Source organism: Dreissena polymorpha, chromosome 4 (genome assembly GCF_020536995.1).
Source record: "Dreissena polymorpha isolate Duluth1 chromosome 4, UMN_Dpol_1.0, whole genome shotgun sequence".
Taxonomy (NCBI): domain Eukaryota; kingdom Metazoa; phylum Mollusca; class Bivalvia; order Myida; family Dreissenidae; genus Dreissena; species Dreissena polymorpha.
Genome location: NC_068358.1, coordinates 120,534,487 through 120,556,448, shown reverse-complemented (window position 1 = coordinate 120,556,448; position 21,962 = coordinate 120,534,487). Strand labels below are relative to the sequence as shown.

At 37.0% G+C, this 21,962-nt stretch overlaps 1 protein-coding gene across 2 annotated transcripts in view; it reads left to right on the top strand.

Moving 5' to 3' along the window:
* The first annotated feature begins 813 nt into the window (after positions 1 to 813).
* LOC127879936 (centriole and centriolar satellite protein OFD1-like) overlaps positions 814 to 21,962 on the top strand; it is a 37,919-nt gene continuing 16,770 nt past the window's right edge. For both annotated transcript variants that reach the window (XM_052427048.1, XM_052427047.1), the window contains exons 1-13: positions 814 to 1,022; positions 1,349 to 1,549; positions 2,512 to 2,580; positions 2,879 to 3,017; positions 3,863 to 4,005; positions 6,090 to 6,179; positions 7,336 to 7,419; positions 7,969 to 8,075; positions 11,315 to 11,434; positions 15,222 to 15,295; positions 17,691 to 17,782; positions 20,835 to 20,912; positions 21,357 to 21,424. In XM_052427048.1, the coding sequence (XP_052283008.1) occupies positions 927 to 1,022; positions 1,349 to 1,549; positions 2,512 to 2,580; positions 2,879 to 3,017; positions 3,863 to 4,005; positions 6,090 to 6,179; positions 7,336 to 7,419; positions 7,969 to 8,075; positions 11,315 to 11,434; positions 15,222 to 15,295; positions 17,691 to 17,782; positions 20,835 to 20,912; positions 21,357 to 21,424 (1,361 nt within the window). In that variant the 5' untranslated portion in view covers positions 814 to 926. The remainder of the gene's footprint in view (positions 1,023 to 1,348; positions 1,550 to 2,511; positions 2,581 to 2,878; positions 3,018 to 3,862; positions 4,006 to 6,089; positions 6,180 to 7,335; positions 7,420 to 7,968; positions 8,076 to 11,314; positions 11,435 to 15,221; positions 15,296 to 17,690; positions 17,783 to 20,834; positions 20,913 to 21,356; positions 21,425 to 21,962) is intronic.

Below are 21,962 nucleotides of genomic sequence, written 5' to 3'. Positions count from 1 at the left end.
GTTCTGCTAGTATCCCCGAGGAGTCGTCTACAGAAACGCTAACACAGCCATCATACAATTGATCGTGTATGAACTGACACTTAACGCAATGCAATTGCACGTGGCCAAAACACACGTGCGACGCTTTCATCATAATCCCCACATCTTCGCATAGTGAGCAAAGTGCTTGCTCGGGATCACTCTTCCCAACGCATAGCTCCAAGATCGTCTGCGTTTGAACATGATTGTAAAACGATGCTGCGCAGTCTTGAATTGGTTTATGGTGCTCGTGAGCCTCGAAGACATAATTACAGCCCTTAAATGGACATCCTACTTTATTGTTTTTTGGTTTGAAGTTTGGGGTTCTATTTTCGGTATAATCTGTTATGTCATATCCATCTATCTTGGCCGATTTGACAATGTATGCATGTATGCACTGTTGACAAAACGTGTGTCCACACGGCGATTGTACTGGTATATAAAATATATTCTTGCATATTGTACAAGACAAACTCTCTTTAATTTTAGACACCAAATCCATGTCCGAAATGATTAATTGCAAATCGAAAGTACTTGTCCTTCCTACTTATAAGATATCTATTATAGATAGTCGCTAGTGTACACCATTAAGAATATTTCATAACATTATATTCTTGTAGTCTGTGTTTATTTTTATTATATTTAACAACAAAGATATGTCCACGCTCAATCAAACGAGTTGATATACAGTTTATATACACGTAGTTTCATTTTTATTCACTGGCGTTAATTTTGTTTGCGAAAAGTTATCTGAATGTAACCTTTTGCTACTTTTACACTATTCAATGTTTGGTTATTAAATTGACCAATAGGATTGATGCTTCATTCGCGACAGATCATCAACAAATGTCAATTTTAAATATAAAGTAATATGTGCTAAAATAATCGTAAATAACCGCATTTTGAAGATGTCTAAGCAGAATGAAGAATACTTGTCCGCAGAGGAATTGCGAAATAGACTCTATCACAGTCTTCGCGACAAAGGTCTTGTGAATTCTATGAAGGTAAATGCCAAATGGTCAAAATCTGATTTGTTAAAATGTCAAATTCGGATTGCATTTTAACAATTTTCCGGAGAGTTGTTCTTCTGCATACGATACAGTGTTGTCATTGGTTATAAAAACGACAAACTATTACGTATTTTTGTTACAGTATTATTTTGTATTTGTCAATGTTTAATTATTTTTGGTATTATCAAATAATTAAACGAAGTTGAAGAGGGCATGTTTAGACCTGTTGCCAGTGCTGCCCAGTTAAAGTTTAAAATAACATGTTTTTATTACATGTGAATTGTTATTTAGACAGAATGATTTGTTATTATTTTGCACAGAGCCAACTACGTACAAGTCTAGTCAGTGAATTAAAGAAGTCAGTCAATGGCAAGTTGTCTATCGAGGATCTGGAAGTGCCAGACTCTGGCTCCCTTATTCACCGAGCTTCCAACTCACTTGTAGCTGACCACCTGCGTAGCTGCAAATATGACTACACATACAGTGTCTTTCTACCAGAATGTGGCATTGACAAAGCCAAGGTAATTTTTATAGCTAAATAATGGTGGGCGAACCAGTTAGTGAACACCTAGGCTAAGAAATAACAGTTGAATTGAAACACTTAAAATAACAAAAACATTTTGTTTTAATAAATGAATAACAGATCAAACATTAAATAACTTATCTGTAAAGTTTTCCAGCAAATATCTTTCAAGAATTTATAACAATGATTCCCTAGTTATTGTCACCTCTAGCAGACAAAACAAAATTGCGGCCAATGTAAACATGACCTATTACCGAACAGTTCATAAATACTACTCCAGTATATACAAAGTCACATTACAATCACGTTACCCGAACTCGGTGAAAAAAAACCTGCTTCTGCTGCAATCAAAACTGCAAACGGAAATATGTTATTTGGTGTGTAAATGCACGTTTTGATAAATGCATTAAAAAAGTAATAGCAAACAACACATAAAACCGTTTAAATAACAATAATTGCATTCCTTTAACCTGTTTTCGGCACTTTTGTTTCAAGCTAATTAGGCAAATAGGTCATGGACTTCATGTACGACCATTTGTTTATAGATGTGATGTCATGCACACTTTTGCGCATGCGCATACAGAACCAAAACAAAATGTCCAATAATAGGTGCTGTTCGTTAACAGGTACTTACATGATAAAAAAAGTAGTCAATACATTGTGCTACAAAATATTGTTACATGTATTGTATAGACTGACAACAGGAGCAGCTTAGGTATATGCTAAAATACTATTCAAATAAAATGAACCTCACTTTTGTTTTGTTGTGTTTTCTTTTATTTGATACATGCAGGCAGCTAAGGTGTATGCTTCATAATTTGGCGCATATAATGTGTGTCCAGTAACAAAAGTATAAAACACTTGTTTCATGTTCTTCTGTTGAAAATAATTATAGTAATTATTTGCTTTTAATGGTTTAAATAAAACCATATCCTAGTTTGTCTTTTTGTGTACTCCTAGATTTTATCCAATGAAGATGTGCTACAGCTGCTCAAGATTAGTCCACAGTCGCGATTGTACAAGAAAATGGTAAGTCTTTGTTCTTGTAATTTGAAATTTAATTGAAACTAAATTATACATAAACATAATATTGGCATTCATATTTTCTGTAAAAGGTGATTGATGAATGATCAGATATAAATTACTTGTTACATGCACATAAATGATAGAGCACTTGAAAAGATGTTTCTAAAATTAAATTAAATGCTCTTGCCAGTTAATTGTACATACAATGGAGGATAATGAAAAAGCAATTTTTAAAGAGAAATTAATTTTTAAACTGTTATTGCATCCTTTTGCATTAAAATGAACTCACTGACCATTTGAGGCATCAGCTCACCCTGGTCAGAGCAGGAAGGGATTTCTGTGGCAGCTTCTTAGTGAGCTGTGCTATCTACACAGCCAGGCCAGTAACACAGCCTCAACACAGACTGACCTTATCAAGGTGGCTACTGTCTCCACACTGGGTAAGCAAGTTAGCCAATTATTACAGCAATGGCTGATGAGAAAATGAGTTGAAGCAGCACCAAGTATCTAAAGTTTTCTTTCATTATCAAACACTAAGTTTTGGTGATGACTTTCCATGCTTTGTTTATTTCATGATATCATGAAAAAAAAAGCTATACCAAATCCAAACATTACAGTTTACCTAGATAGCCACATACAGTCAATCTTGTATTAAGAGACTACAAATGGGAGTAACAAAAAGTGGTCTTTTAATAAAATGTTCTTTAAAAAAAGACCATTCTGAAAAAAGAAAAATCGTCAGTATCAAGTTCATAGACTGATTCTTTGACACAACTATCATGTTTAATATTTAAATTATAAACAATGATCCAGATATGAGTGTACTTAAACATATAATTACCTTGCAATTTATAACTACTTATAATCCAACGAAACACTTTTGCTGTTTTTCACGATAAGTGTGTTTAAAAACTTAGCTAAACACAAAAGTTCCCCTTTTTTTAAATGTACAGGAAATGGGTATATTGGAACTACACAGCCTTTTGCTGAAAACACAACCATTCGCCGACAACACGGCCTTTAGCTGAAAGCGGAGACAAATGTATTCGTCATTGCAAAGCTTATGACATTTCATTATACCTAAATGAATGGGATTCAGGCTGATGGTACGGATCATAAGACAAGTTAATAAACATGGCAATATACTCTGATACCCTGGTATAGCATAGACCTATCATTCTGACAGATGAGAAGATGATGGAAATGGAAACCAAATATCTCAAGTTTACCAGTATACTAAAATACCAGAGTTGAGCATTGACCATCATGATTTCTATGCTGACAGATGAGAAGATGAGTGTGCTGGATGAGCTGTTTAGTTCCCGTCGGGAGGAGCAGTACCGCACGGGCGCCACAGCACTCGAGGACCGCCTGCTCAAGTTCCAGAGACACCTCGAGGAGAGGTGCAGGAATGAGATGAAACTTGAGGTGAGATTGGTTGTGCGTGGGTAGATGGAGGGGGATTTTGTGGTTTTCATTTTTGTCTAGGTAGGAAATACAGGGTCTTCCCCAGGCCATTTAAGCGCCCCTTGCCGGGGCGCTTGAATTTCGAAATCAGAGTCCCCGGGGCGCTTGAAATTTTCCGATCAGTGTATTCTTCAGTAAAAGGAAGTGGAGATTGTCCAAAAAAATCAAGGTTTCCCTATCAGTGTATCAATATTTCCTGTTTTAAAAGAGCACTCGGTACCTACTTTCACAAGTAATCGCCATAAACACCACATGGGGTAATGGATAATCCACTGATAAGAGAATAGCATGACGCGCGTATCGATTATTCTAGCCACATAACACGGTCATTTAAATGCTGACAAGGATGTATCTGGTAACTTTCCAGTCGTCAAACTGTGAAGTTCATCGTCCAATCGGTTACGCGAATGCTTATGAGGGCGGGGTTAACTATCGACCATTATTTTTGATAACCGTCGGGCATGAAGTAAGAGTTTATCGCAGCTTGATTAGCAAGAAGTTGTACCATTTGAGCAATATAAAACCGGTAATTAATACAGTACAGAACATTAAAGACGGCTTCGGGCATCATCATCACACCTTTTTACTGTAAACAAGTGTTACCATGACTCATAATTAATACGAGAAATTAATTGCAAGTGGTAAACAATTAATTATTATAGCGAGAAAGTTGTGCAAATGACTCCCGGTTACAATTATGTGATAACAATTTATTTAATTCCAGTACATGTATATTTCAACATATCCATTTATAGAACTGATTCACCTCGTTTTTCTGACATTTATTCGACACGTAATGCGCTTTAACAAATTTTTGTTGAATTAATTACGCACACTTGTAAATGTTTTGTCCGATAATCGATAGTTAGAAGGCTGATGATGGCAACCGGCCGTGATCCTCGTGGACAACGTGAATTTCATGCATTATTCCGTCAAAACATTTATTCGACTCGTAAAGTGTTTAAACAAATTATCGTTGAATTTATAACGCAACGGTTAATATTTGTTGAAATCTCAAATGGGAATAATTAAATTTGTAATCCGAAACCCATTCCTGTAAGTCGATGTTAACGCGTTTTTAATCCGAAACACACTTCCGAATGTAAATGTTACCGCAGCGTTAAATATTTTTGCTTCAAATTAGCAGTGCAAATTTATTTTGTGTCAAATCTTTTTCTCAATTAAAAAGAGCGCGAAAATTATGCAGCATGTACAACGTCGCGTCTATTGCATACAAATGGCGTGTATTGAGCGTTTTAACAAGCACACAACAGGTCAGGGGATTGACGCATATTCAGAGGCATATTCATTGGCAATATTTCATCAAATCTATAAATAGTCACTTAAAAAATGGCAAGGTTTGTGTTAAAGAAATAACTGAAAGCTTTTATCGTAAATATTTACTAGAAAGAGATTGATAACAACGGAATAAAAGGGATTATCGGGTAATAAATAGAAACTTGAAAAATAGTAAGTATACAGGAATAGAGTCGGGTTGAAACGGATGTATTGGGGAATCGTTCGAGGCGGGATTTTACTATCTGTGCGGAAAAGTTTTAAAACAATTAAACAATATAAAAAAATATATTTTTAAATGACTGGGGGATTTTTTTTAAGAGTCATAGCGCACCAAATGACGTCTTTTGACGCTGTTTTTCTTTGAGTTATAACGCACCACAGAACGTGAATTGACACGTTAAATAAATAAAAAATCAACGTACGGAGGGGACACCCCTCCCCAACCCACCCCGATCGGCCCCGGGGCGCCTGAAAAAATTCCTGGGGAAGGCACTGAAATATTCTTTTAGAATGTTGAAGTGTATTTATCTTAAGCTTCTTATTTTAATGCAGCCATAAATGTGTTAGTTATTGTTCATTGTAACAGTTCAGTCAATTCAAGAATGAATTATTTTTCTCTTTTTTTCATAATTTATGCAATTTTTACTTAAAATATAAAGTTAAATGTTTCCCTTATGAATACAAAGCAAGATAGGCTGTAAAGTTAACGATTCTATTACATATAATACCCATATCAATCTCGGCAGGTGGCACGGGTAAAGGAGGACGAGGTTGCTAGGATACGATTAGAGGAAAAGGAGAACTTTCGTCGGGAGTTGGAGAAAGCTCGGAAAGATGTAAGTCAGCAGTTCTCCAACTTTTGTGGTTTTCAGTTTTGTCATTACTTATACCTACTTGCAATTTTTATCACATGCCTGCATTATTATTGAAAATAGTAGTTGTTTAAGCATTTGCAAGAATAGTAATTTGCAATTTGAAGTCATTTTTACAAAATACATTTATCATGGTGTAGTGTACAAGTGTTGTTTTTTTCACAAAGAAATTTACTAAAAATACAATGTGGCACATGAACCAAGCTTATTGACGCTTCTTTTGTTGGTATAAAAATAACTGGACTGTTCTTTCCTTTTCCTGTTTCATCACCATTATTAGACGCCCGTTTGAAAAAATCTGCTTGTATTATGGCAACATCTTAGTGGGCTGGCAGCATGAAATATTTATTTGGAATGTCATTTTGTCCAGCATACAGAGTTTCTCATATAACTTGCCAAATGTGATAAGCATTACGAGACCAAGTGTAACCTACAACTGCCTAGGTCCAAGGTTGAGATCACAATTCAAGTTCAGAGGGCAAATTTAGGTATTTTCATCAGTATGGATGGGTTTTATATAACTTGTCATAAGTGATCAGCATTGTTAGGCAGTGTGGTGCGCGTATATCCATTGTTCTAAGGTTAAAGGTCATGGTTTAAGATCAAATTTAAGAAAAAATTGCATATGACACTTTGTCTGGGGCATAGCATTGTTCGGGCTGGATGGCTGGATTTTCAAATGACTCATCAGCATGGATAATCATGAGACAGGTCGCCTGGGCAAGAACTAGGTCCTCAGGTCATGGTCACATTTCAAGGTGAAAGGTCAAATCAAGGAAACACTGTGCTTTATGTTTTGTCAGGATCATTACTTTGTCTACATATCTGGCAGAAAAGATAAGCATGAGGAGTTTCACGTTAAAGAACATGGTAATAAGGTCTGAGGTTTTGCAATATTTACACGCATACTGAGTGGTGAATACTATACCAAATTCCCTTGGCCAAAAGACTAAATCACAATTTAAGGTCAAAGGTGAAGTTAGAGATATCCGATCAAAACATTGTAGAGACTGTCCAATAGGTAAGTTATTTCTTTTACTGTTGTGCTTATTGTTTGTGATAATTAATCTAGGGTGTTTCCTTTCAAATAACTTACATGTTCTTTTTTATTTCATTATAGTTGGAAAGAAGCTACCAGGCCAAATTTGATGCTCTGGTTGTGAGAGAAAGGAATGCCGCAGAGCGCTTACAGAGAGAACAAGAAGTAAAAAAGCGTGTTGTGTAATTTTTCTAGAAAAACTAGCTAGCTTTATTCTCTCGAAAGCAGGCATTTTGCGATATCAAGTCAAAATGTTATGCCTAGCTAGTTACATTATTTCAACCTTCATGATCTCAGTAACAATACTTAAAAAAATGTATAATATTTATTTTTTTCTCCTGCTTTATGAAAACTAGAGGCCAGTACAAACTGGGTTTAAGTGCTTAACATTTCTATTTAACATGCACTTATTTCAAATTTAATGAACCCTCTACCATTCAGCTACGCAGTTTGATGCGTATGTAGTCCCTTAGAAAATCAAATTATAGTTCAGACATTTCTTACCAAATTAAATTTGAAAGCCTTCATTTCCAACTCAAAGATACTGATGAGCATCAAACAACATTAAACCTAAACAGACTGTGAGTGACTTACAGACTGTTCTGGTTTTATGCTGGATGCATATAGCCACTTTCATTTAGCTTTTGAGCGGGAAAGGGTTAATTTAATTATCATTAATGTAATTAACAGTTTCAACCCATGTGATTGTTGCAGATGCAAGAAAAGGAGGTTTACAATCAGCGCCAGTCCATCCTGGAGGAGATAGAGGCAGTGAGACAGCGTGAGGCCTCGATAAAGAGGGAGTCTGAAGTCTTCTCCAGGTAATACACTCTCAGTACACGTTAATACGCTAATGCTTAATGGTATAGTAAGAATAATTAAAAAGGTATATTTTTGGAAAAAAAAATGAAAAAAAAACACTGCTCTAACCTGAATACAAAATGTTGATTTTTTTTGTGGAATTTTAGATATTGTTGGAAATTTTATATTGTCAATGAAAACAACACACGTACCTTTATAACAAATGTTAGACTAATATATTTGCTTTGATAATTATTGAGGAATTATTAAGCAATTATTACAAAATTCTCTTGTCTGGTGATGCCTTTCTACCTGCCCTTGTATAGCACCACCCTGTACTTAGTATGGTACTAGACCTTTCCCTGGGTGAGTGATTGGCATGTATAATGTACATGACGGTTACCCCAGGAAATTGTGTATGGATTTAAGGCTTTATAAGGTTTGGTTGGGGAAAAAAAGGTGCAGATATATAAAGAAATAAATAAACAAATTATTATTAATTACAAATTGCTAAGCTATTGAAGTGTACATAAAGAATGGTTTCTAATATAATTTTACAAATATGTTTTTTGAAATTGTAAGAAGAACTCACTTTTATTTATTTGCCCAGATTTTTATGCCCCCGGTAGGGTGGCATATAGCAGTTGAACTGTCCGTCAGTCAGTGTGTCAGTCTGTCTGTCCGTCCGCAAACTTTAATGGCCATAACTTTTTATGCCTCCAGTAGGGTGGCATATAGCAGTTGAACTGTCCGCCAGTATGTCAGTCTGTCCGTCTGTCCGAAAAAAAACTTAAACGTTGGCCATAACTTTTGCAATATTAAAGACTGCAACTTGATATTTGGCATGCATGTGTATCTCACGAAGCTGCACATTTTGAGTGGTGGAAGTTTAAGTTCAAGGTCATCCTTCAAGGTCAAAGGTCTTTTTTTTTTATATTTCAAAGCGGCGTTCTCATGAAGCTGCACATTTTGAGTGGTGAAAGTTAAAGGTCAAGATCATCATTCAAGGTCAAAGGGCAATTTTTTTTATTATTTCAAAGTGGCACAATAGGGGGCATTGTGTTTCTGACGAACACATCTCTTGTTCAATATTGAACATAGCAACTTGATATTTGGCATTCATGTGCATCTCATGTAGCAGCACATTTTGAGTGGTGAAAAAGAAAGGTCAAGGTCATCCTTCAAGGTCAAATGTCAAATATATGGCGTCAGTCTGTCCGTCCGAAAACTTTAACATTGGCCATAACTTTTTCAATGTTGAAGATAGCAACTTGATATTTGGCATGCATGTGTATCTCATGGAGCTGAACATTTTAAGTGGTAAAAGGTGAAGGTCAAGGTCATCTTTCAAGGTCAAATGTCAAATATATGGCGTCTGTCCGTCCGTCCGAAAACTACTAACATTGGCCTTAACTTTTTCAATATTGAAGATAGCAACTTGATATTTGGCATGCATGTGTATCTCATGGAGCTGCACATTTTGAGTAGTGAAGGGTGAAGGTCAAGGTCATCCTTCAGGGTCAAATGTCAAATATATGGCGTCTGTCCGTCAGTCCAAAAATCCCCCCGACAAAAAACACTCTATATTTCACTTGAATTTAACGGCCACCGGACCATAACGGCCAACGGCCACTATATTCCATTCCGAAATTCATGTTTGACCTGAAATCAACGGTCATGCGTCGATCGTCTTGAGTCGCGAAAATTAAAAACACAGCACATTATTTGTCCGTCTATTTTGCGGTTTAAGCGTCTGAAAGCGGTGATTGTCTTTGATATTATAAAAGCGGCCCGCTGCGAGTAAACAAATTATAAGGTGTTGAGAAGGTTTATTTTTGGGGGATAATTGTGGGGGTATCTTCAAAAAAAAATATGTCAGAGTTTGTGACACGTTTAAAATTATTATCGCTAATTAAATGACCGCTAATTATTTGAATTAGAACGGTACAGTTACACCGTTCTATCGGTTGATGACACCAAATCCGCTTTTTAGACTTTTACGGACGTGACGTAAACGGCACATGACAAGCTTTATTTACTGAATGAATGAGATGCATGAGTAAACATGAGTAAACAATTATACCAGCATTGATACAGCCATTGCTGTAAGTTAACAATATGAAATTTAATCAACCTAAAAGATATCATTCTCTATTATATAATGTACACACGTAATTTAATGCTGTTATTATGCTTTGTTAATGCAATGAGCATTTGTTTACACTGTATGTAAACGACTGGGTGGGGTAACGACGTAGCAATACTACCAACTGACCAGCCTTCTTAAAATTGTGATCCGAATTCAACGGTCACCTGTGGACAGCGGTAACTTTGATCATTTCCCTTGACTGACCGCTGAATTCAGGTTTGACTGTATTAAAGATATCAGCTGGACATTTGGCATGCATGCGTATCACATGGAGCTGCACATTTTGAGTTGTGAAAGGTCAAATCAAGGTCATTATTCAAGGTCAAAGGTCAAAATTTGCAATATTGAAGATAGCAACTTGATATTTGGCATGCATGTGTATCTCATGGAGCTGCACATTTTGAGTGGTGAAAAGTCAAGTTCATTCTTCATGGTCAAATTTTGCAATATTAAAGATAGCAACTGGATATTTGGCTTGCATGCGCATCTCATGGAGCTGCACATTTTGAGTGGTGAAAGGTCAAGGTCATCCTTCAAGGTCAATGTCAAAAGTAAATTTTTGCAATATTGAAGATAGCAACTCCATATTTGGCATGCATGCGTATCTCATGGAGCTGCACATTTTGAGAGGTGAAAGGTTAAGTTCATCCTTCAAGGTCAAAGGTAAAATATATGTCTTCAAAGCGGCTCAGTAGGGGGCATTGTATTTTACGAACACAGCTCTTGTTTTCTACTACTTTCATTTTGATTTAGCATTTGATCAAAATTGTTTGTGTTATTTATCAAATCAGTGAGAATCTTGTTGGAATCTTTTATAAAGCATTTGTAGAATAGAATGTTACTTGGTTTTTTATTTTTCCCACGTTTTTTTTTGTCTCAAAATGGTCTGTTTTTATTTTGAAAACCGACAAATGATAATAGCAAACATATTTGATAAATAACAACTACCTTCATGAAATAGAAAATATGACATCATATTTCAGCATTTAGAGAATTTACTCGATGTGGTATTTCATTTATATGTTCAAAAGCTGTTTATTGAACTTTTATTAGTAATTGTAGTATTGTTAGAAAAATGTGTTCTTTGATGGTTAAACAATATGTTTGTAGGGAAAAGAAGCTCAATTCAGACAGATTGAAGGCTCAAGAAAATGAGATTCGCACACGTGAACACGAGTTGTCCAGAAAAGAAATTGAGTTTGCACAGAGGCTTGAAAATGAAATGACAAAGTATGTTTTGTTTGTCAATGTAACTATGTTTGTGTCTCAAACTTGGCCATAACTGGTGTAACTATTTTATGCTATAATCTCAATATGTGCTTCATTTTTAGCTCATCTATTTTTTGAAAAAAAATTATGAGCTATTGTCATCACCTTGGCGTCGGCGTCTGCGTCGGCGTCGGCGTCTGGTTAAGTTTTGCGTTTAGGTCCACTTTTCTCAGAAAGTATCAATGCTATTGCATTCAAACTTGGTACACTTACTTACTATCATGAGGGGACTGGGCAGGCAAAGTTAGATAACTCTGGCGTGCATTTTGACTGAATTATGTGCCCTTTTTATACTTAGAAAATTGAAAATTTTGGTTAAGTTTTGCGTTTAGGTCCACTTTTTTCAGAAAGTATCAATGCTATTGCATTCAAACTTGGTACACTTACTTACTATCATGAGGGGACTGGGCAGGCAAAGTTAGATAACTCTGGTGTGCATTTTGACAGAATTATGTGCCCTTTTTATACTTAGAAAATTGAACATTTTGGTTAAGTTTTGTGTTTAGGTCCATATTATTCCTTAAGTATCAAAGCTATTGCTTTCATACTTGCAACACTTACTAACTATCATAAGGGGACTGTGCAGGCAAAGTAATGTAACTCTGACTGGTATTTTGACAGAATTATGTGCCCTTTTTATACTTAGAAAATTTGGTTATGTTTTGTGTATAGGTCCACTTTATTCCGACAGTATCAAAGCTATTGCTTTCATACTTGCAACACTTATTAACTATCGTAAGGGGACTGTGCAGGCAAAGTTATGTAACTCTGACTGGCATTTGTACGGAATTATGGGCCCTTTATACTTAGAAAATTGAAAGTTTGGTTAAGTTTTGTGTTTTGGTCCACTTTACCCCTAAAGTATCATAGATATTGCTTTCATACTTGGAACACTCGCAAACTATCATAAGGGTACAGTAAAAGGACAAGTTGCATAACTCTGGATGTCATTTTTACGGAATTATGGCCCTTTTTTGACTTAGTAACTTTGAATATATGGTTAAATTTTGTGTTTCGATCCACTTTACTTCTTAAGTATCAAGGCTATTGCTTTCAAACTTCAAATACTTTCATGCTATCATGAGGTTACTGTACCTGGCAAGTTGAATTTTACCTTGACCTTTGAATGACCTTGACTCTCAAGGTCAAATTATTAAATTTTGCTAAAATTGGCATAACTTCTTTATTTATGATTAGATTTGATTGATACTTTGACAAAACTACTCTTACCTGACATACCACAATAGACTCCACCTAAACCATCGCCCATGCCCCCCCTCCCCCCCGAATCCCCCCCTATTTTTTTTTGTTTTTTTTGTTTTTTTAAGATCATCTCACGAATGACCACCACACCCTCACACTATACCCCCCCCCCACCCCACCCCACCCCCTCCCCAAATTTTTTTTTAAACCGTTAAAAAACAAAACTATTTATTTTGATTATTTTATGTTTGAAATATTGAAATACCGTCCAACCATCGCACCCAAGAATCCCCCCCCACCCCCCTCATCTCACAAATTACCACCACACCCTCACACTAAACCCCCCCCCCCCCACCTCACCCCCCCATTTTTTTTTAAACGGTTAAAAAACACAAATATTTATTTTTATTATTAACCAGCAGGCTTTTTCCGCCCTATGCCACGGGTCCGAAATTCGGCCCCATTCCCAATGCAAATCTGGTTGTTTTTTTCCCAATTGAAAAAAATAATTCCCAATTAAAAAAAAAAAAATTAAAAAAAAAAATTTGTTTTTTTTTTTTTTTTTTTTTTTTACCCTTTTAATATATAAGTTGACCTGATCTGGTGTACAAAATAGAAAGTATTGCATAATTAAATTATCTGTTGCCTTGAATTTGTTTTAAGAACTGTAAAATATGTTAATGATTATTTAAGACTTTCCTTTTTTTCCTCAAAATCCGGCGCTTCCCGCGATTTTTTTCACCTCAAAAAGGCCAAGCCTTTTTCTCAAATTCAGATGAAAAAACCTGCACTAATCACACATGTTCATAATATTTTGTAAAATTTTAATAATAAGTTATCAAAATAGTTGTTATTCACCAGAACGGCTTCTTTGAAATATAAGAAACACTGTTTTAAATAATTTACATGCGATAATTTTTCCCAATTGAGCCAATTTTGCGATTAATTTTTTTCCCAAAATGGGGGTTTTCACGACGCGAAATTCCCAAAATTCCAGTGTGGCGTTTTCCCAAAATGGAGCGGAAAAAGCCTGACCAGGTTTTCCGAAGGAAAAAACTGGTTATTAGATTGGCGAATGCGGGCGGGCTGGCTGGCTGGCTGTCTGGCTGGCGGGCTGGCTGGCTGGCGGGCTGGCGGAATAAGCTTGTCCGGGCCATAACTATGTCGTTCATTGTCAGATTTTAAAATCATTTGGCACATTTGTTCACCATCATTGGACGGTGTGTCGCGCGAAATAATTACGTCTATATCTCCAAGGTCAAGGTCACACTTTGAGTTCAAAGGTCAAAAATGGCCATAAATGAGCTTGTCCGAGCCATAACTATGTCGTTCATCGTCAGATTTTAAAATCATTTGGCACATTTGTTCACCATCATTGGACGGTGTGTCGCGCGAAATAATTACGTCGATATCTCCAAGGTCAAGGTCACACTTTGAGTTCAAAGGTCAAAAATGGCCATAAATGAGCTTGTCCTGGCCATAACTATGTCATTCATTGTGAGATTTTAAAATCATTTGGCACATTTGTTCACCATCATGGGACGGTGTGTCCCACGAAAGAATCACGTCAATATCTCCAATGTCAAGGTCGCCACGACTAAAAATAGATTTAAAAAAAAAAAAAACTTACAAAGGGGGTTAATTTTTTTTGGTCATTTCAAAAGTTCAGTTTGAGTTTTCTCCCTTTATCAGATTTTTTTTTCACAATGAAAACCTGGTTTTGTGACAATTTTGTCCCTTGTTTTATGTTTGAAATACCGTCCAACCATCGCACCCAAGAATCCCCCCCCCCCTTCCCCCCCCACCCACCATGAAATGCCTAATCTGGACTGTAACTACAACTTTCATTATGCAAAAGCCTTACCGCCAATGACCACCATGAAGAGACAGCTAGTAGCACATGTCACCATCATCATAAATGAAGATCTCACTTGAGGTCAGAAATCAATTTTGTCCATAAAACAGCTTGTCCTGACAGTAACTTCATCATTCCTCATGCAATTTTTAGATTAACTTAATACAAATGTCCATCACAAGAAGATGGCATTGAGTGTGTAACAACTGTTTCCCTACCTCAAAGGTCTCTTAAAGGTCAAATGTTCAGTTTCTTCTTAAACTGCTTGTTCACACTGTACATTCAAGGTTTGTAAAGCTAACATTCAATAAAGTTTTGATGTAAAAGGTCAGATTTGAAAGCTGTTCTGATGGCTTGCTCCTAGCTCGTAGGTCAATGTCACTTTTTATGTCATATGGTCAATGTGGGGATAATACATTTTGTCTGTACTTAATTTTTCTTTGTGCAATTTGGATCATGATTTTCCACAAATGCGTCACAATTCCTATGCCCATTTGGCAAAGGTCAAGGTCAGGCTAAAGGTCAAAGGTAAAACATGTGCACTTTGCATCTTGTTAAATAAAAACAGACACTGTTGAAAAAGTGACTCAACATGTAGCAGACAAGCATCTAGTTAATTATAATGATTTGTGTCCACCAATTTTTATGTATAATTAAAATTTAACTCTTTTCATCACCTGTTTTATCTAGATTCAAGGTTGAATACCAAGCCAAGTTTTTGGACAGAACACAGAATATAGAGATCAGAGAAGCAACACTGAGAGGTGAATGTTGTGTATTCTCAAAAATTTATTTAATTCTTAATTTGCAAATAAACTTAGGATACATGTTTTAAGACTGACAATGAAAGATTATAAAAGCCATTTGCTAACGATCTTTTAATTCCATAAAACATATAATTTCTTTTAAATTGCTCTTAAAGTTATGAAATTTATTTACTGATGGAAAGCTATTTATGGTTATGCAAACAATATGAGTTTATAAAAAAAAACAGTAGTATTTTCATCTTAGGCTTGTGTTTGCTTGTTGTAGCTTGTCCACAAGTGTTTCAAGTGTTTCAACCGTTATACCATTGCATGATTTTTTAGCCTCAAATGTAACTCGACGTGGTTTTGTATATGGATCTAACAACTATGATATACTAGGCAATGTTGAGTATCAGAAAGGTGAAATTATCTGTTGTATCACAATAATCAGTTTGAATTGTCACCAATTTGCAGTATCTGAAATTGAAGTTTGTATGTTGTTTTTCACTGCAATGCTCTGTACACAAGTTTACAGAAATGACACAATCAGCTCGTGTATGTTCACAACACAAAATTGAAAAAAATGTATTGTGTTTTCTGCAAAAGAAAATACTTGGATGCAAGTTAAAAGCTGTTGACAGTGTTGTTGCATATTTCCTGTTTTTATTGACCAATAGAGCCTAGTATTGCATACATGTTTTTAAATTGACACTCTTCAAAAGTTATAATAATATTATTTCTAATGTAAACATTTAGAAATAGTTGTTTTACTTATTTTACCCCGCTGCAAAGTAAAGGGTGGGTATACTGCAATCACCATGAAGGTCTGATAGTCTGCCTGTCCGTCTGTAAACACAAACTTTTTCCCAGGCGATCTCCAAAGCTATTAAACATTCAATATTCAACTTTGTAGGCATAAATCCTAATGATTTGAAGTTGTGCTTGTGCTATATTTATTGTCTTAGTATTGAAATTTTTAAAGTAATGTCTCTTCTGTATGTAGATGTTTTATAGCATTGTGTAAGGGTATCACGTTTACAGATTTTTCTAAACATTTAAACCAAATGAAATAAACGAAACATTACCGTTTAAACGATATCCCTATGTCCGTTTAAAAAGCATCAGTACCATCGCATTTCCGAACTGAAAATAGTAATTATTTCCGGAAGAAATATTCAGTGCATATCCAATTCGCGCAATGACGTCATATTAAAACCATAAAATATTATAAAACAGACCTTTCGTATCACCACATGTGTATTCGTCATTCTATAAAATTGTAAACAATTAAAAAAACGTCGAAAATAATGTAGTTCTAAAATCAATGAAAAATACTGTTTCCGAAAATGACACTCCGAAAAAATGCACGTATTTTGAACATGAAATACAATGTGCATATCGTTTGACCACAAAAAAGGAAAAACCAGTTAACTAGCAAAAACGTAATCAATATATAATTTGGTTAAAATATTGCTTTTCAACATGCTACAGCAGTGTTTTACTTTGCTAATCAATCACTTAAAATATTTCAAGATGGCCGCATATGCACTGTTTCGTTGCCAAGTTGTAAGATTTTCAGAAAGTAGCGAAGATTTTCCGTTAGTTTCAGTTCATGTCTGTGCCATCTGCTACCAATCAGAAATAAATTACTGCCGAATTCGGTAGCCCGGATTTACCACAAGTACCTGGATTTCGCAGTTCGTCATCGATATACTTAGTACGGCTAGTAGGCTAAGTTATTTGCACCCCAATATTTATTATATTGATATTGACTGTTTTGGTAAACGTTTTTTAGCAAAACACACAAAACGCGACCGTTTAAACGTGATACCCTTAGCATCGTGCTACATATTCCAACATGTCCCGTCTAGGGTATTCTTCATCACTATTGTTACAAATTCTTGTTATAAATTATTCCAACACAACATTTCATGCCATTGTATTATGCTTCAAGTATTACCCTGATTTATTGATGTAAAGATTTCTGTAGTTCAAACTGTGAACCCTTTATTTCACTTTACACTTCGTAAGTATCCTTTAAAGGTCTGTTTACATAAAGCATCTCTTTTCTTGTACTGTTTTGTTATCTCCACTGAAGATATACTCTTGCTTGTAACTCATTTAGAGTAATTGTGTACAGGAAACTTTACAGTCTGATTCTATTGTAGAATATTAAAAAACTTGTAACACTTCACTAAACTTTGTTCATTGAATGTCATTTACTGCTATTGCATATGTTTATGTTTTTGTCTGTGATTGCATTACATTATTGTGTTATTATTCATATTTATATGTGCATGTATATGTTTGCAATCTTGAAATAAAATGTGTGGAAAAAATCCATTATGAAAATGATACACTGAAAAGAGAATAAGTTCAAAGAATTGCATAGTATTCAAATTGAATGTTACAGAGAATGAGAAACGTATAGGGGAGGATCAGTCTAAGATAGATTCACTGAAGGAGGAGGTCAGAGACAAGTCTGCCAGGGTCAATGAGCTAGAGGTAGGTCAGAGACAAGTCTGCCAGGGTCAATGAGCTATAGGTAGGTCAGCGACAAGTCTGCCAGGGTCACTGAGCTAGAGGTAGGTCAGAGACAAGTCTGCCAGGGTCAATGCACTAGAGGTAGGTCTGAGACAAGTCTGCCAGGGTCAATGAGCTAGAGGTAGGTCAGAGACAAGTCTGCCAGGGTTAGTGAGCTAGAGGTATGTCAGAGACAAGTCAGCAAGGGTCAATGAGCTAGAGGTAGGTCAGAAATAAGTCTTCCAGGGTCAATGAGCTAGAGGTAGGTCAGAGACAAGTCTGCAAGGATAAATGAGCTAGAGGTACGTCGGAGACAAGTCTGCAAGGGTCAATGAGCTAGAGGTAGGTCAGAGACAAGTCTGCCAGGGTCCATGAGCTAGAGGTAGGTCAGAGATAAGTCTCCAAGGGTCAATGAGCTAGAGGTAGGTCAGAGACAAGTCTGCAAGGGTCAATGAGCTAGAGGTAGGTCAGAGACAAGTCTGCAAGGGTTAATGAGCTAGAGGTAGGTCAGAGACAAGTCTGCAAGGGTCAATGAGCTAGAGGTAGGTCACAGACAAGTCTGCAAGGGTTAATGAGCTAGAGGTAGGTCAGAGACAAGTCTGCAAGGGTCAATTAGCTAGAGGTAGGTCAGAGACAAGTCTGCCAGGGTCTAGAGGTAGGTCAGAGACGAGTCAGACTAAGATAGATTCACTGAAGGAGGAGGTCAGAGACAAGTCTGCCAGGGTCAATGAGCTAGAGGTAGGTCAGAGACAAGTCTGCCAGGGTCAATGAGCTAGAGGTAGGTCAGAGACAAAACTGCCAGGGTCAATGAGCTAGAGGTAGGTCAGAGACAAATCTGCCAGGGTCAATGCGCTAGAGGTAGGTCAGAGACAAGTCTGCCAGAGTTAATGAGCTAGAGGTAGGTCAGAGACAAGTCTGCCAGGGTCAATGAGCTAGAGGTAGTTCAGAGACAAGTCAGCAAGGGTCAATGAGCTAGAGGTAGGTCTGAGATAAGTCTGCCAGGGTCAATGAGCTAGAGGTAGGTCAGAGACAAGTCTGCAAGGATCAATGAGCTAGAGGTACGTCAGAGACAAGTCTGCAAGGGTCAATGAGTTAGAGGGAGGTCAGAGACAAGTCTGCCAGGGTCCATGAGTTAGAGGTAGGTCAGAGACAAGTCTGCAAGGGTCAATGAGCTAGAGGTACGTCAGAGACAAGTCTGCAAGGGTCAATGAGCTAGAGGTAGGTCACAGACAAGTCCGCAAGGGTCAATGAGCTAGAGTTAGGTCACAGACAAGTCTGCAAGGGTTAATGAGCTAGAGGTAGGTCACAGACAAGTCTGCAAGGGTTAATGAGCTAGAGGTAGGTCACAGACAAGTCTGCAAGGGTTAATGAGCTAGTGGTAGGTCACAGACAAGTCTGCAAGGGTCAATGAGCTAGAGGTAGGTCAGAGACAAGTCTGCAAGGGTCAATGAGCTAGAGGTAGGTCACAGACAAGTCTGCAAGGGTTAATGAGCTAGAGGTAGGTCAGAGACAAGTCTGCAAGGGTCAATTAGCTAGAGGTAGGTCAGAGACAAGTCTGCCAGGGTCTAGAGGTAGGTCAGAGACGAGTCAGACTAAGATAGATTCACTGAAGGAGGAGGTCAGAGACAAGTCTGCCAGGGTCAATGAGCTAGAGGTAGGTCAGAGACAAGTCTGCCAGGGTCAATGAGCTAGAGGTAGGTCAGAGACAAAACTGCCAGGGTCAATGAGCTAGAGGTAGGTCAGAGACAAATCTGCCAGGGTCAATGCGCTAGAGGTAGGTCAGAGACAAGTCTGCCAGAGTTAATGAGCTAGAGGTAGGTCAGAGACAAGTCTGCCAGGGTCAATGAGCTAGAGGTAGTTCAGAGACAAGTCAGCAAGGGTCAATGAGCTAGAGGTAGGTCTGAGATAAGTCTGCCAGGGTCAATGAGCTAGAGGTAGGTCAGAGACAAGTCTGCAAGGATCAATGAGCTAGAGGTACGTCAGAGACAAGTCTGCAAGGGTCAATGAGTTAGAGGGAGGTCAGAGACAAGTCTGCCAGGGTCCATGAGTTAGAGGTAGGTCAGAGACAAGTCTGCAAGGGTCAATGAGCTAGAGGTACGTCAGAGACAAGTCTGCAAGGGTCAATGAGCTAGAGGTAGGTCACAGACAAGTCCGCAAGGGTCAATGAGCTAGAGTTAGGTCACAGACAAGTCTGCAAGGGTTAATGAGCTAGAGGTAGGTCACAGACAAGTCTGCAAGGGTTAATGAGCTAGAGGTAGGTCACAGACAAGTCTGCAAGGGTTAATGAGCTAGAGGTAGGTCACAGACAAGTCTGCAAGGGTCAATGAGCTAGAGGTAGGTCAGAGACAAGTCTGCAAGGGTCAATGAGCTAGAGGTAGGTCACAGACAAGTCTGCAAGGGTTAATGAGCTAGAGGTAGGTCAGAGACAAGTCTGCAAGGGTCAATTAGCTAGAGGTAGGTCAGAGACAAGCCTGCCAGGGTTTATGAGCTAGAGATAGGTCACAGACAAGTCTGCAAGGGTCAATGAGCTAGAGGTAGGTCAGAGACAAGTCTGCCTGGGTTTATGAGCTAGAGGTTTGTCAGAGACTAGTCTGCCAGGGTTAATGAGCTAGAGGTAGGGCTGGGTTGTGCGAAAGCAGCTTCTGCAAGTTAAGGGCAGACATTCTGAAACACATTTTTATCTCCTGTAGCAGAACAAGCTATTAAATGACTCATAGTTTCACCAATGAAATTTATTCGAGTTTAGTCAGGTTGGAAAAAAAACAACTTGAAAGCGCTTTTTTTCCAGAAAAAAAGTTCAGTGTGCTTTCAGGTGTCTTCTCCTTGTGATAACATTCTTGTGCAAAGATCTAATTTTGTATTCTTCATTTTTGTAAGAGCTTTTAAGTGTGAATTTAAATACCTTTTGAATCCAATAATGTTATCAATGATTAAAAAACAATATTCGCTTAGCAGAATGCAAGTTAAATAGTAGCATGCATAACATTACATAAATTGTAGGCGTTGATCCTCATGTTGGCTTTTTGTCCTACAGGCACATCTACAGGAGTTGAGACACAAGGAAATCAATGCTAGCAAGCACAACGAGTTCCTGAATGCAAAGCTGCGCGATGTTTGTATTGGTTTTGTATTCTTTTGTCTGAAACTGGCCAGTCAAAAACATTGTCACTTAAAGTAATATCAATCATATCTACATTAGTCTGCATAATTTATCCAGGGGTCTCTCTCAAGTATAATATTGTTTAATCGTTAAACTATTTTATACAAAAGAGCACAGACATTTTGTTTGTTAGTCTATATTGTTTTTTTGTGATTTGAGATCAATAGAAAAAATCTAAACAAAAGCCTAGGAAGAGTTTTGGAAAATCCCTTATCCACTTGTATAGCATGGACAGAAATGCCCATATTGAACTTTTGCAATTATTCAAACTGTAACTGAATGAATGTGTTATAAGGATTATATTATCAATAAACAAGTAATAACAAGCAAACTTTTATGTTTGTTACAGTAATTTAAGATTCATCTTGTCATTTACTTGTGCATGTTTCTTTGCAGATGTGTGATTATGCCACAATTAAAGAGCAAAACATCACATACAGGAATGAAATTGAGAACTTAAAAACGTAAGAATATTATTTTTCGTGTTAAGTGACTACTTTATTTAAAATATAGTGGTTAATCTTAAGCAGTAGATCTGGACTTTTTTTATTTCGATCAAACTTTAATAGAAGTTTACACATAGGCCTGGAAAATTTCAAACAAAAGCTTGATTTTAAGCTTTTGACTTCTAAATTGTGTGTATATGTTTATATTGAATCAACAGATTTCATGCTTTGGAAGTGATAGTCCTTACAAATCCAGTTTCCATATTTTGTCAAAGTTTGGATTACTTTCTGACTTAACTCCTTCACATGTTATGTATAACAAGTCATCATAGTTTTCAAGCCCAACAATGGCTGTCACACACATTACTGTTTGTGTTTTTAGCTCACCTGATTGCTCAGGTGAGCTTTTGTGACCGGTCTTTGTCCGTCGTACGTCCGTCCGTCCGTTAACATTTGTTCATAAACACTCTAGAGGCCACATTTATTGTCCGATCTTCATGAAACTTGGTAAAAGCTTCGTCCCAATGAAATCTCGGTCGAGTTCGAACTGGGTCGT